This window comes from Oryzias latipes, chromosome 14 (assembly GCF_053564925.1).
Source record: "Oryzias latipes strain Hd-rR chromosome 14, Olatipes_Hd-rR_3.1".
Taxonomy (NCBI): domain Eukaryota; kingdom Metazoa; phylum Chordata; class Actinopteri; order Beloniformes; family Adrianichthyidae; genus Oryzias; species Oryzias latipes.
The window spans coordinates 3884408-3900256 of NC_136250.1; the positions used below are offsets into that span (position 1 = coordinate 3884408).

General features: G+C 41.5%; 1 protein-coding gene across 1 annotated transcript; it reads right to left on the reverse strand.

Annotated features, from left to right (window-relative positions):
* Positions 1-7537: 7537 nt before the first annotated feature.
* On the reverse strand, positions 7538-12111 carry zmat2 (zinc finger, matrin-type 2). Its single transcript, XM_004076042.5, has 6 exons — positions 12016-12111; positions 10528-10627; positions 10319-10442; positions 10120-10193; positions 8300-8445; positions 7538-8127 (listed from the first exon to the last, which is right to left on the reverse strand). The coding sequence occupies exons 1-6, from the start codon at positions 12031-12033 to the stop codon at positions 7984-7986; spliced, it is 606 nt and encodes a 201-aa protein (XP_004076090.1). The 5' UTR covers positions 12034-12111; the 3' UTR covers positions 7538-7983.
* Between the last annotated feature and the right edge of the window lie 3738 nt (positions 12112-15849).

Genomic DNA, 15849 nt, shown 5'->3' on the forward strand with positions numbered 1-15849 from the left:
TGTAGTACAAAAAGGGCGGGGCCTGTTCACACACACACTCAAATATTATCAACACACCTGCTAGCTGCAAAAATGTCCACATGTCAACATGTACACAAAACAGATAGTGTTCACGAACGCATACTTATGCCTTAAAACCAACTAGTGTGAAATCTTTCATTCATTCAATCATGCAAACTATTAGTGCAAAGGTGAGCTAACACCTGTGCTCAGGTGAGTGTTTATGTTCTTCTAAAATGGATGGTGGAATGTTAAAAGAAGGAGGAGGAGCGCCCAGCCACCCCCACACCCAGACCCCCGCCGCAGCAGCAGCGGCAGCCGGAATTCCCCCAACGCCACACGGGAACAGGCAGGGAACAACCGCCCCCCGGGCGACCAAGACCGCCACCCAGGCCAGGGCCAGCAGGACCGCCGCGAGGCCCCCAGAGCCAGAGAGCAGGGAGGCGCGGAGGGAAAGAGAGCGCCGCCCCAGCCCAGCCAGGAAAGCAGCCCCCCCGCCGCGCCGGAAGAGCCCAACGCCCAATATTTTCCAGGTTTGGTAACCTTACAGAACTGATTAGTGACAATAAGACACAATTTACCTCCACTGAGTTTGCAGACTTCCTAGCAGTGAGAGACATCAAGCACAGGAAGGTGTCTCTATATTATCCTCAAATAAATGGAGTAATGAAACCGTGTTCTTAAAAAACCCTCCTTACAGCAGAGCAGGAGAGGAAGCAATGGAAACCTTTCCTACAGAACCTCCTGCTCACCTGTTGTGTTACTCCACACAGCACCACAAGAGTGTCACCGTATGAACTCATGTTCAACAGGAAGATGCGCAAAAAAGTTGACATCGGTCCGCCAAGAACGTCTCCACTGCTATCAGAGAAACAGCTACGTACCCGTGGCTACACGGGTGCCACAAATCAGAGCAGGAAGCCTGATCAGAGTGAGAAAGCCCTTTCATGTAAAAAAAGAGGACTGTCAAAGTTTCACACCCCAGCCAGAGTGATGAAGAAAGCAGGTGAAAGTTCGTCTGTGCTGGAGGATGAAGGCACGTGGAATGCTTCTCACCTGTCTCTGGTTCCAAAGAGTGTACAAGACACGGCCACAGGCGCTGCGGATGCAATACCTGAGCCAGAGGTCACACCACCACTGGATGACAGGATGCCCAACCCACAAGGGTCAGACAGAAGCCTGCGTGGCTTAAAGATTATGAACATTGGTCATGACTCATGATTAATGTGAAAAAGGAGGGGGGGGATGAGAAGAAATATTACTTATTGCAGATTTCTGTTATACTTATAGTTGTTTGAAAGTTTCAGTGTTTCCATTACTGGTCTGTTAAGCCTAAACAAAGGGGAAAATATATGTTGTATTCAATTGCTGCACCACGACACTAGAAGGCGCTTTGCAATTCTGCAAGGGTATCAATCCCCAGCTAAACGAGTCTGGAAGGATTGATTGTGGAAGTGAAATGTTTTGCACTGTTTTTGTGTTTTCTTTTCTTGTTATGTGAGTTCTGTACGTTACGTTATGAAGAAGAAGAAATAAAGAAGATGGTGGGAAAGCATTTGAGTCACGTTCAGATTTCGTAAACCCTGAGGCTACTTTTACAAGCATACAATACCGTACATGTAAACCTAGGATCAGAGGTCGATCGCTTTACCTCCATGGCAATAAATCCGCCTAATGAATAAAGCAACGACTGCAAAAACAAATTCTTTTTAAATTTACTTCCTCACACAGTAGTCATGGTGTAGCAAAGAGCCATGTGTTTGGTTTTCACATGCTTGCATTAGGTAACATTAGAAAGACAGGACACGATAAATTTCCGTTCTTTTGCTGATGGTACATCCCTTACAGCTATTACGTGAATGGCAGACGAAGTGTACATTATCATAAATTATCGCACGCCATGGAAGCTTTGTGTCGGACGGTTGCGTCCTCGAGCTGCGTTAATTTCTGATAATGCACACTTCAACGGCCATCATCCCGCCTGTACCATGGTCACTTACTAAAGAAATAAACATTCAATCAGTTTTTAGTGCTTTATTCTTGTTATTTTTTCTGTTCAGATTTTTTTTCCACTAAAAGCAGACTATTTGTTACATCGTGCGCAGCATTGTCACGTTACAGTGACAACGTGCTGAGAGGCCACAGACCTCGACAGCAGCGTCAAAGGAAAGCGATATAGTACAGACCAATAGTTTGGACACACCTTCTCATTCAAAGAGCTTTCTTTATTTTCATGACTAGGAGAATTGTAAAGTCACACTGAAAGCATCAAAACTGTGAATTAACACACGTGGAAGTATATAGTGGTGGACAAAATTGTTGGTACCCCTCAGTTAAAGAAAGAAAGTCCACAATGCTCACTGAAATGACTTGAAACGTTCAAAAGTAACAATAAATTAAAATTTATTGAAAATTAAATGATCAAAATCAGCCATTACTTTTGAGTTGTTGATTAACAGAATTATTAAAAAAATAAAAAAAAACAAATGAAATAGGGCTGGACAAAAATGATGGGACCTCCATAAAAGACTGAGAACTAATTGCCCAGGGGGTCATGATGGACTCAGGTATGTCCTTTAATTGACATCACAGCTGGGAGACAAATAGTCACGTTGCTGTTTGGTGAAAAAGTGTGAACCACACTGAACATGGACAACAGAAAGCGAAAGAGAGAGTTGTCCCAGGACATTAGAAACAAAATTATAGACAAACATCGTAAAGATAAAGGCTATAAAACCATCTCTAAGCAGCTTGAAGTTCCTGTGAAGACAGTGGCACATATTATTCAGAAGTTTAAGACCCACGGGACAGTAGCCAACCTCCCTGGACGTGGCTGGAAGAGGAAAATTGAGGACAAATTGAGGAGACTGATAGTTGGAAGTGTATCCAAAAAGCCCAGAACAACCTCCAAAAACATTAAAGGTGAACTCTTAGATCAAGGTACATCAGTGTCAGATAGCACCATTCGTCATTGTTTGAGCCAGAGTGGACTTCATGGGAGACGACCAAGGAGGACACCACTGTTGAAAGGAAATCATAATAAAACGAGACTGGAATTGGCAAAAATGCATGTTGACAAGCCACAAAGCTTCTGGGAAAATGTCCTTTGGACAGATGAGACAAAACTGGAGCTTTTTGGTAAGGCACATCAGCTCTATGTTGGTAGACTCAAAAATGAAGCATCCAACCAAAAGAACACTGTCCCTACTGTGAAACATGGAGGAGGCTCAGTTCTGTTTTGGGGCTGCTTTGCTGCATCTGCCACAGGGTGTCTTGAAGTTGTGAAGGTCAAATGAAATCTCCAGATTGTCAAAGCATTCTGGATAGAAATGTGCTGCCTAGTGTCAGAAAGCTTGGTCTCAGTCGCAGGTCATGGGTCTTCCAACAGGACAACGATCCAAAACACACAGCCAAAAACCCCAAGAATGGCTAAGAGAAAAGCGTTGGACAATTCTGAAGTGGCCTTCTATGAGCCCAGATGTGAATCCCATTGAACATCAATGGAAGGAGCAGAAACATGCCATTTGGAGAAGACACCCGTCAAACCTGAGACAACTGGAGCAGTTTGCTCATGAGGAGTGGGCCAAAATACCTGTGGACAGGTGCAGAAGGCTCATTGACAAAAACAGAAACCCTCTAATTGCAGTGATTGCCTCAAAAGGTTGTGCAACAAAATATTAAGTTATGGGTAACATCATTTTTGTCCAGCCCTATTTCATTAGTTTGTTTTTTTAAATAATTCTGTTAATAAACAACCCAAAAGTAATGGCTGATTTTGATGATTTAATTTTCAATAAATTTTAATTTATTGTTACTTTGAACATTTCAAGTCATTTCAGTGAGCATTGTGGACTTTCTTTCTCTAACTGAGGGGTACCAACAATTTTGTCCACCACTGTATGTACATAACAAAAAAGTGTGAAACAACTGAAAATATTTCATGTTGTAGGTTCTTCATAGTAGCCACATTTTGATTTGTTTACTACTGCTTTGCACTCTCTTGGCATTCTCTTAGGCTGCATTTACACTGCAGGTCTTGATCCCCAAATCCGATTTTCTGACTATCTCCAACTGTTTTGACAGCCCGCTTACATCATCTTTTAAAAGTGACCCGTAACCGATTTTTGCATTTACACTATACAATGCTGAAACAATCATACGTAGACGTCCGCAGGAGTACGTTGCAGCATTTCCGGCTTCCGCGGACCTGAGCACTGACCGCACGGATTGAAAAAATTATGAGCGAGCAGGCCCTTAAAAATAATCGTAACAGTAATAAAAGCACATTTAGAAGATGCGTGTTGGTCCAAACGGCAAACGTTTAGCACGGCGAAAAAGAAACAAGCAAATCTTTGAACGTGTCCCCAAGTGCAGTCACAAAAACCATCAAGCGCTACAAAGAAACTGGTTCACATGTGAACCGCCCCAGGAAAGGGAGACCAAGAGTCACCTCTGCTGCAGAGGATAAGTTCATCCGAGTCAGCAGCCTCAGAAATGGCAGGTTAACAGCAGCTCAGATTAGAGAACAGGTCAATGGCACACAGAGTTCTAGCAGCAGACACATCTCTACAACAACTGTTCAAAGGAGACTGTGTGAATCAGGCCTTCATGGTAGAATATCTGCTAGGAAACCACTGCTAAAGAAAGGCAACAAGCAGAAGAGACTTGTTTGGACTAATGAACACAAGGAATGGATATTAGACCAGTGGAAATCTGGACTTTCGTCTGAGGAGTCCAAATGTGAGATTTTTGGTTTTGTCTTTGTGTGACGCAGAAAAGGTGAACGGATGGACTCTACATGCCTGGTTCCCACGGTTAAGCATGGAGGAGGAGGTGTGATGGTGACACTGTTGGGGATTTATTCCAAATTGAAGGCATACTGAACCAGCATGGCTACCACAGCATCTTGCAGCGGCTTCTATTCCATCCGGTTTGAGTTTAGTTGGACCATCATTTATTTTTCAACAGGACAGTGACCCCAAACACACCTCCAGGCTGTGTGAGGGCTATTTGACCAGGACCAGGAAGGAGAGTGATGGGTGCTGTGCCAGATGACCTGGCCTCAACAGTCACCAGACCTGAACCCAATCCAGATGGTTTGGGGTGAGCTGGACTGCAGAGTGAAGGATAAAGGACCAACAAGTGCTAAGCATTCTGGGAACTCCTTCAAGACTGTTGGAAGACCATTTCAGGTGACTACCTCTAGAAGTTCATCCAGAGAATGCCAAGAGTGTACAAAGCAGTAATCAAAGCAAAAGGTGGCTACTATGAAGAACCTACAGTATGACACATTTTCAGTTGTTTCACACTTTTTTGTTATCTACATAATTCCACGTTGTTAATTCACAGTTTTGATGCCTTCAGTGTGACTCTACAATTTTCATAGTCATGAAAATAAAGAAAACTCTTGTCCAAACTTTTGGTCTGTACTGTACTGTATGTCCTCCACCATGGAAAAAAATGCTACAAAAATTAAAAACAGCATCTTCATTGTAGTGGGTCTTTCAAGCACTGTTACATATAACATGTTAGTGAAAGTCTGTAACAGGCATCGTTCTGCAGTTCTAGGGGGAGTTGTGTCTCATTGGACCCACCAGAACACCCCCCCTCCCCCAAACTGTCCTAGTCATGGACCATTTCTGCTATATTTCAAGGATTAAAAATCTTATGTCTCAGCAGGATCTGGAACGACAGGTTCACATGTTTGTCTTTAGCAGACTTGACTACTGCAAAAGTTGTTTAACCCTTGAGCTATCCTAGGTACTTTACCATTGGGAGTTGGGTCATCTAGACCCACTAGACAGTGCTCTGAACCTTTTTTCTTCAATGATTTGTGATCTTCACTGGTGTCCATGGATTACATGAAATCTTTCCACCTTTATCCACCTTTGTCATGGTAGGGAGAACACGTCAATGGAAGGGTGAGGTCATCTAAGATAGCACAAGAGTTAAAACCAAACATGGAGAAGCTGCATTCAGCTTCTATGCTCCACAGATCTGGACCCAACTTCCACAGAGCCGCAGATCAGTTGAATCACTGTTTACTGAGGTCCAGGTCAAAGCTCCACCTGTTCTTATTGCACTGGTACTTCAAGCTGATTTGAAATTCGGTTCTTTTGAACTTCCTTTAGATTTTTTTCTGATCACTCCTTTATGTGCTCCATCTTCAGAGGCAGAGGAGACAAATGGAGGTGGAGTTTATACAGTTTAAAGGCCACATCACACAGTTCCTACCTACATTTTTCGCACATGGCACAAATGAACATTGGTCATACGTGAATATACGTGGACAAAGTGAGAAAATTTGTCTGTCACGTGAAATTTTTAGATGTGTCCCAATTGAACCACGTTAAAACAAATGAAGTACGAATTTTATTTAACCTTTTTTAACCAGGAAGTTCCCTTGAGATAAGATCTCTGCTTCAAGGGAGACCTGAGTAAACCACACAAAGAACATGTAAATCAACGTAAAAGCCAAATTTGGCCCCAAATTAGTGTGTCAATTACATAATTTTAACGTGATATGTGTGCTGTACATGTGATAAAAAACATCGGTGACACATGCATGAAAAGTCTGTTGTACAAAAACAACAAATTTGCATTTGCAGGAAAAAAAAATTTGCACAATTGAGTAAGATTTACGTAATAGTTGTGTATAAACTACGTAAAAGCAGCTGTACCTCTGCATCCTGTCACATTTTTAAACTATTATGACAGTGCATCACTATAAATCCATATTTGAAGTAAAGACTGCTGGTTTCAGTCTGTTGGATGCAGCTTTCTTTTATTTTGAAGTCAGAGACTCTTCTGTTTTCTCTCTGGATCTTTCCTGCAAAAGAAACTTTTCAAAGTCGTTTGTTAACTTTGCTAGTTTGGAGGTTTCAATGTAGTGGTCCGTGCAGCCGCTTTGAGTAAGTAATGGATGGATTTTCAACGTCTTAACATTTCAGGAATGAGTCGGATGCTGTCGGATGTGGCGGGGAGAAACCAGTAGTTTCCCAAGACAAAACTTCCATCAGAATCAGATAAAAAGCAGGTTGTGTTTTTTCCTCTGTGGCCAGGTACCAAGCGCTCCACAGACGGGTACCGGTCATTGATCTAAACTACCTTCAAATAGACGGAGGTTTGTCACATAACCTGCTTTTTGGAGCAGAACTGGCTGCACATGCTTAAAAAAGGAGTCTCTTTGGTTTGAATTCTTATGAACTAATGTCTAAATAGTCTGAGTCTTTTTTCAAAAGCCGCACCGTGACGAGGACCGATAAGACGTAGCGGCGTTGTTGGTCATTAATGAGTGAAACACAGGAAATGCAGCAGACTTCCTCTTCTTCTTCCTGTTGATCAAACGCAGTTTCAGCCACATTAGAAAGAAGAAGTGAACGCCGCCACAGACATCTTTCTTCACATGCCAACCTGCCACCGATTCATCGTGTTCAGGTGGAAAGCTTGGCTGAACCCAGGAGAAGTGTTTTATTGTGATTCCTAAATTCATTTCAGATTACTTTCCCCTTTTTGCCATAACAAAATGACAAAGGAACACAGAAGAGCACCTTTTATCGGTTTGAAGCCTCAGCTTCTTTGTGGAACATTTTTACATCAATTTCAGGAAAACATCAGGAATAAAAAAAAAAGGTGTATTTATTAAAAATTAAACCAACATTTCCTCCAGTTCTTTCTTTTTCTAAGATCAGGATCTAATTCAGAGAAAAAACTTGAATGAAGAAACAAAAATGTATAGTTTTCTGTGTGCACCTGAACACACCACAGTCGTGCTAAAGGAAACAGTTTCTCCTTCATTTGTCTTCCTGCATTCAGATCATTCATTCATCTGTTAATATTTGTGATGGTGTTTACCAGCTCACCAGAAGAGGTTTGAGAGCAATCTCAAATAAAAAAAGTCTGTGAGGGAGGAGCCCGCATCAGCAGCCCCGCCCTAGAGAGGGGGGCATGGCTGAAAACGGTTTCCTGTCCCAGTTTGGGGCTTCAGTGGCTCTTCTTGGACGAGCCAAACCCCGAGAAGCCCATCACTGCTGCCATCTCATCATCGTCCTCCAGGTCCAAGTCCTCCTCAGCACGCCGCTTCCTCTCTTTCTGCTTCTCTTTCCTGTAGGCCTTCGCCTTCTCCTCCTGAGGAGACCAGGAACCAGTTTTTATTCATGACTTCACCAGATTATAAAACACTGAAGACACTGAAAGAAAAGAATGAAAGTAGGAGCGCTGGAAAAAGCAGAAGAATCAACAGAGCAGCCTTTTCCAAATTTCACAGGACTCTGGGAGCTGACCAGCAGGGGGCGCTCACCTCTTCCCGCAGCTCCTTCATGCGCTCCTCAAAGTCGTACTCCTTCTGCTTCTCCTCCATCTTCTTCCTGTTCACCTCAAAGCGTTTCTTCACCTGATCCAGAGACGAGCGCTCCACCCGCATGGACATGCCCAGGTTCCTCTGATCTGAACACACACACACATTTATCAACACACATTCATGGACATACAGTCAGGTCCATAAACAACAGGACAGCGACACAATTCCAACATGTTTGACTCTATATGCCACCAAAATGGATTTGAAATGAAACTAACAAGATGTGCTTTAACTGCAGACTGTCAGCTTTAATTTGTGGGTATTTCCATCCAGATCAGGTGAACTGTGTAGGAATTACAACAGTTTGCATCTGTGCCTCCCACTTGTTAAGGAACCAAAAGCAATGGGCCAATCGGCTTCTCAGCTGTTCCAGGGACAGGTGTGTGTTATTCCCTCACTATCCCAACTACAAAGAGCAGATAAAAGGTCCAGAGCTTTTGAAGTGTGCTGTATGCATTTGCAATCTGTTGCCGTCAACTCTCAAGATGAGATCCAAAGAGTTGTTATTATCAGTGAAGAAGCAGTCATTAGGCTGAAAAAACAAAAATAACCATCAGAGAGATAGTAAAAATATGAGGCGTGGCCACAACGACTGTTTGGAACATTCTTAAAAAGAAGGAACGCACTGGGGAGCTCAGCATGCCAAACAGCCCGGAAGACCACAGAAAACATGTGTGGTGGATGACCGAAGAATTGTGTTCCTGGTGAAGAGAACTCCCTTCACAACAGTCGGCCAGATCAAGAACACTCTCCAGGAGGTAAGGTGTGCATGTGTGTAGAAGTCGACAATCAAGAGAAGACTTCACCAGAGTGAGTTCAGAGGGTTTACCACAAGATGTAAACCATTAGTGAGCCTCAAAAACAGGAGGGCCAGATTAGAGTTTGCCAAACGACATCTAAAACAGTCTTCACAGCTCTGGAAAAACGTCCTATGGACAGATGAGACTAAGATCAACCTCTACCAGAGTATGGAGAAGGAAAGGAACTGCTCATGATCCTAAGCATACCACCTCATCAGTGAAGCATGGTGGTGGTATTGTCATGGCGTGGGCATGTATGCCTGCTAATGGAACTGTTCTCTTCTATCTATTGATGATGTGAACGCTGACAAAAGCAGTAGGATGAATTCTGAAGGCTTTTGGGCTCATGATCAGCCAAATGCTTCAGTGGACGGCGCTTCACAGTGCAGATGGACCATGACCCAAAGCAAACTGCAACCGCAACTAAAGGCCTTCTTAAGGGAAAGAAGTGGAATGTTATGCAATGTTTCACTTGCTGAAGACAAAACTGAAGGTAAAATGCCCCAACAACAAGCAGGAACTGAAGACCGATGCATTGGAGGCCTGGCAGAGCATCACCAGGGATGAAACCCAGCGTCTGGAGATGTCTGTGAGTTCCAGACTTCATGCTGGAATTGACTGCAAAGGATTTGCAACCAAGTATTAAAAAGTAAATGTCTGATTTATGATTATTGTTCTGACCATTACTTTTGGTTCCTTAACAAGTGGGAGGCACAGATGCAAACTGTTGTAATTCCTACACAGTTCACCTGATCTGGATGGAAATACCCACAAATTAAAGCTGACAGTCTGCAGTTAAAGCACATCTTGTTCGTTTTATTTCAAATCCATTTTGGTGGCATATAGAGTCAAACATGTTGGAATTGTGTCGCTGTCCCATTATTTATGGACCTGACTGTATAAAATGATCCACGTTACATCTGCGCTCTTGGCCCCTCCCTAAAGCACAGGTGTACTTACGTTTCTTGCCGTTGATGTGATCCAGAAAGTTGATGGAGTCTTTGACCACACAGTCACAAACATTGCAGTAATATCTGAAAAAAAAAATATGTCGGAACCAGAACCCAGACCTGTCCGTTTCTGCTCCACAACTTTTTCTTATTGGTTCAAAGAGTTTCAGTTTTCCATTTTTCCAAACCCAAAGCCGTCAGGAACTCACCCGCCCATCTCCGCCTGAGGGGTGGTCTTGGTGATGACAATAGTTTTCCCCAGTTTGGACTCCAGATCCACTTTGTAGTCTCTGTGCCGCAGGAGCTCCCGCTTGACGGGAGGGACAGGTTTTCCTGAAAGAGCCAACAGGTCATGCGTCAGGGGTGATAAGCGATTGACCCCCAAGGGTCCCCAAAGAACGGAGAGCGCTGCCCTCACCATCCCTGAGCTCCCGCTCGCGCTCCTCGTTCAGCCGCTTCTGAGCGAGATTCTCGTACTCGTCCTTGTCCCATTTCCGCCGGAAGTCGTTCTTGCTGGACTGGAAGACACGAGAAGATGACTCAGAGCGCCTCGATTATCTTCACATCTCAACAAACATTCAGCTGATGAAGACGAGGAGCTTTTACTCCTCCTGACAAAAGAGCAACAGCTTCTCAACTCAACTTCATTGATAAAACTCTAAAACAGAACCACAGAGACACAACAACAGAGAAGGAACAAAAGCAGGAAAGCCTCATGCTTCGTCAGAAGAATGTTTAAATGCAGACGGTGAAGATGCCTGTTGGACTGTCAGAGCTGACGCCTTGTGCACCTTCCAAGCTCAAACAGGAGGAGCTGGCTCTTCCCAGAGGTTCCTCCTGGATCTCTGTCCCTCCAGGGAAAGATATGAGCTTAACCGAGATTCCAAAAGCTCAGAGAGGTATGGATGAACGCACAAATCATGGGGAACGTGTGACCCATGATTTATGCGTGAGCCATGCTGCTGCTCGTATTTAATGGTGTTTGGGAAAAGGGCTGTTCCTACTCCGTGACCCGAGATAAGGGGAGGGCTCAGGCCGAACATCCAGCTGACGGGAAGCATCCATGTTGGATAAACAGATGAGTCCAAAGAGATCCTTCATAATGAACATTAGATTTTTCAGAAATCTCCGTTCAACAGCCTGATCCTGGCTGCAGCTGCAGCCTGAAACTGATCAGCTCTCCAAATGCATGGTGCCGTCAGGCTCCAGGGGGATACGCCTGCTGGTGGAGCTGTGCTTACAGGACAGGAAACCCTAAGTCACTCTAGACCAGTGTTTTTCAACCTTTTTTGAGCCACGGCACACTTTAACCCTGAAAAAGATCCCGCGGCACACCAGCATCCAAAAAAAAAAAAAAAAAGCAGAAATTCATGGTCTGTATTGATCGACAGCTCTTCCCTTTCATTCATATTATCAAAGTAAACATTTTCAACAGGGGTGGGTTTATAAATTTTATAATATAGCAACAGAAACATTGTTTCATATTTGCAAAAACCAAAAAGGACATTATCCTTATTATTACAGTTTCATTTATTATCATCACAGTCGGCTTTACGAAATAAACTTCAAGAGCTTTTATTTTGCCACACCGGAATTCGTTACACCTTTGAATTAGTCCTTTAAAGATAAAAACTAACGGCGGTTGAGTCAAAACGTTTTTGGTACTAATTTTTTTTTTTTTTAAAAAGGGCCGTAAAATTCTGCAAATAAAGTACCCAAGCGTCAGAGCGAGTTAGCCGCTGCTAGTCCGAGGCCGCGCTTCTAACGGCAGCAGCTGATGTCTGTAACGGTTACAGTCAAAACGCCTCCACGGTACCAAATATAAAGTGAAGAATTTTAATCTTGTTTATTGAATTAAACTGTATTACAACAAACAGGGGCAGAGAAATTCTGCTTGGAAACTCACCCCACTGCCGGACGCCATCTTGTTTACCTACGGAAAATACGTCACCGGATGTTGCAGCTCGTCATTGCTAGTTTCCTGTCTAAATTTAGTTCTATCGGTAGAGGAGACATCACGTGATTCCTCAAGGGGGGAGAGCATCGCCATCTTGGTGAGGTCAAATTACTGCTGTAGTGCATGCATGTGAACACATTTCTTGCAAAATACCAGTTCATTTTTCGGGTTTCAACTGCCAAAATCAGAGAAATGAGTCCACGAAGGAGGAAGGCATAACATTTCACAGGTAAGTATTATATATTTTTTTCTTTTAATGCTGCAGGGGCATCATTAATCATACACATGTTTTCATGCATGATGCTGCAGGGCGATTATCAACATGTAGGCATGATGTACGTATAATTTGCTGTCGATATAAATGTAAACTTTATTGTGTTAAACCTGTATACATTATACTAGGCTATTATAGTAATAGAGATTTATACATTTCTGACTCAGTGACTGAAATTTTATTGCAGGTTTCCAATGGATTCAGACTTAAGGAAAAAGTGGGCCTTAGCAATAAAAAGAGCTAACCCAGATGGATCACTGTGGTACCAACTAGTAATACAGTCTGGCTATGTTCAAAACAATTTGAGGAAACAGATTTTGATGAGACTGGCCAGACTGTTAGCTTGAAACCCGACACTAAACCAACTGTGTCACACAAATTTATCACTAACATGAATCAGGAGGTAAATCTATTTCTTTTCTTTGTTTTTTTAAAGGGGAAAATCTGTTGTTGACTTTTGGACTTTTTGTTGACTTATTATTGATTTATTATTATCATTTATTATTATTTACCTATTATTGATTTATTTTTATCATTCAATATTATTATTGACTTACTATTGATTTATTATTATTATTATTTATTGATTCATTATTATTATTATTATTATTATTATTATTATTATTATTATTATTATTATTATTATTATTATTATTGACTTATTTATATATTGTTATTAATTATTATTATTATTGACTTATTATTTATATTTGTTATTTATTATTATTATTGACTTATTATTTATATATTGTTATTATTTATTATTATTATTGACTTATTGTTGGGCTTTTCTAAATAATTTCAATTACATGTCAAAGAGGTCTAAAACTTGGAAATGTTTAAAAATTAAAAACAATGCATTTTTCATTAAAGTTTGAACTTTTAAAGCTGACTGTTTCTCTTATTTAAAAGCATCAAATGATGTATATATATAAAAATTATATACATTTATCATGTGTTTATTTATATGTATAAATATATAGAAATTTGAATAAATATAAATTATATAAAAGCTACTTAGATGCTACCAAAGGCTAAAGAAATCATTGTCATGTAGGCGTCGTTGACCTCACCAAGATGGCGTTGCGTTCCGCCACCGTCGGCCAGGCTTCCCAAGCGGGCGTGTCTCCTCTAGCGATATAACTCATTGAGTTCAGACAATTCACTGGCTATGTCCGAATTCCCACCCTAATCCCTAACTACTAATAAAACTATAAGTGTGGGACTATCCAATGTCCCGGATTTTAAAAGCAATTAGGACACCTTGCTGACTTCATTATTTTAAAACTGCGAATATGACATCACTGATTTCCCAAAGTTAAAATCTAATCAATATGAGCAATGCATGAAGACTATTTATGAATCCACTGTGCTCTGATGATGAAATCATTGAGTGTTCATACAAAACAATAAAATACATTTTTGCTCTCAAAAATTGTTCAATTGCATTGTGGTCTACACACGCCAATCTAGTAGCGAGCATCAATACACACTAATCTTTCGCAAATAATTTCTAAACCACTTGATTTTGAAATTTGAACAGCTTTACAAAATGGTGAACGCACTAGGTGCACTCTGTGCGTAGTGATTCCACAACCACTCTGTGGAATTAGTACAATTTGACTTCTCAATCTGACTGCACAATCTACTTCCAAGTGTACTTTTAAAGGGCTTATATCATGCAAAAGCAACTCTGTGATCTTTTAACTAAGGGTTAATGGCCGACGAAGTGTGCATTAGCACTTTTTAACACACGCCGTGAAGCCTGAACCATCCGACGCGAAGCGCTTATCAAAATAAAGCAAGAGGATTGCTTTTATCACAAAAAGCGGACTATTTGTTACATGGTGCGGCGACTGCATCGCTTTTTACCGCACACCCAGCAGCCAATCAGAATCGGGTATTCACCCGGACGATGGTATAATTGTATTATAACGTTCATCATTCATAATGAACAACCCCAAAGGAATATTTGGATCCATTTACCCGTTTCTGGGTGTTCCTTTAAAAACCTGCTCTCTGAGCACCAGCCCCTCCAAACCCACAAAAACAAGAGAGTTCTCCCATTGTGATGTCACAAAGTGAGGAACAGCCCCTTCCAGGAAGAGTCTGTGCTGCCAGCACCTCCCCCAGCCAGACTAGCACAAACTCCACTCTCTCCGTGGAGCTAGCGGTGATCGGCTAAATGCGTTTATTTTGTATGCACAATTTGCACATCCATCTTTGCAAATATTTGGATGTTTGTTTTCGTGGGTGAAACACAGACATGCTGCTGAGGCCTGGAATCGTTTTTTTTTTTTTTTTTTGGTGATCCATCTCTGCCAGAGGATCTGGAGCCAATTTTTCCAATACTTTATAAATTAATTTCAAGTTAGTGTAACAAGGGTTACACTTGGTAGAAGACATGTGTGGACAGGTTTCTCGTTTTCCGCTCAACAGGATACTGCGACCCCATGTGTTTGAGCAGGGAACTGCATGTAAGCGACTTTTCTTCATTTTTTGTTTGATATGTACAGATCCTGCTGCAGTCATCAATAAAAAGGGCAGCGTTCAGCAGATGTTTGGGTCCAGACTCTCTTCATTTGTCCAGCAGAACAAGAACACAACGCAGATTACTTTGGGTAAACGGATGCGCAACCCGAACTAAATTGCAACCAGGCAGATCCGCGCCCGTTACGTGTGGGAAGACTGACCTCATTTAAATTCTACAGTTTTTGAAATTACACAGTGACAATGCAAGCCTTAAAACTTGATCAGAGAGAGAACACATCTGGGAACTTTAAATTCAAACTTTATTTGTATAACGCCTGTCATTTTATTTGAAAGCAAAAGCGCTTGACATAAAAGCAAATAAAATAGTCATAAAATATAAAAATGAATTAAAATAGAAAACTTAGGAGAATCACACACCGATGGGACCCCTCCCTCACCAGTTTCCTCCCTCCATCCACCCAGTTCCCCCAATATAACCCTGAACAAAAACTGCAGGTTAAAGAAAAAGTCTGGTGTGGTTCTGCTGTGCAGAAATGACATAATAGTAATCCATATGTTGCAAGGCCCAACCTGACCACGAGGGTCATTGCCACAGCATTTAGACCACAGAGCGAGACCCCAGCCGACCCTATGAAAACGAGCACCGCAGCAACAGCACCCCCTAGAGGCGGAGCCGGTAGTTCTCCAATTCAATTCAATTTTATTTGTACAGCCCAAATTTACGATGGGCTTAAAATGGATCCCCAAGAGGAAACACCTGATTATGAAACATCAGAATATAAATTACAATAAAATAACAATACTAAAAATAAGATATAACAATAATAGCAATTAAAATACAAAAAGTAAAATTAACTTTAAATATCATGAATATAATGAAAATTAAAAAAGGTATTAAAAAACTAATAATAATAGTCCTCATATAATGTTAAAAAATGTATTAAGTAATGAAAATAGATAAATTAATAACTCCATTAATAAATAAAAGAATCAAATAATCAGGCAACTACCAAAGT

Bases quoted from the DNA above. Each gene is read 5' to 3' on its own strand.
- zmat2 (XM_004076042.5), bottom strand. The intron at 10,443-10,527 runs GTGAGGGCAGCG...TGGCTCTTTCAG, and splicing joins CGAGCGGGAGCTCAGGGATG to GAAAACCTGTCCCTCCCGTC. The intron at 10,194-10,318 runs GTGAGTTCCTGA...TTTTTTTTTCAG, and splicing joins CCTCAGGCGGAGATGGGCGG to ATATTACTGCAATGTTTGTG.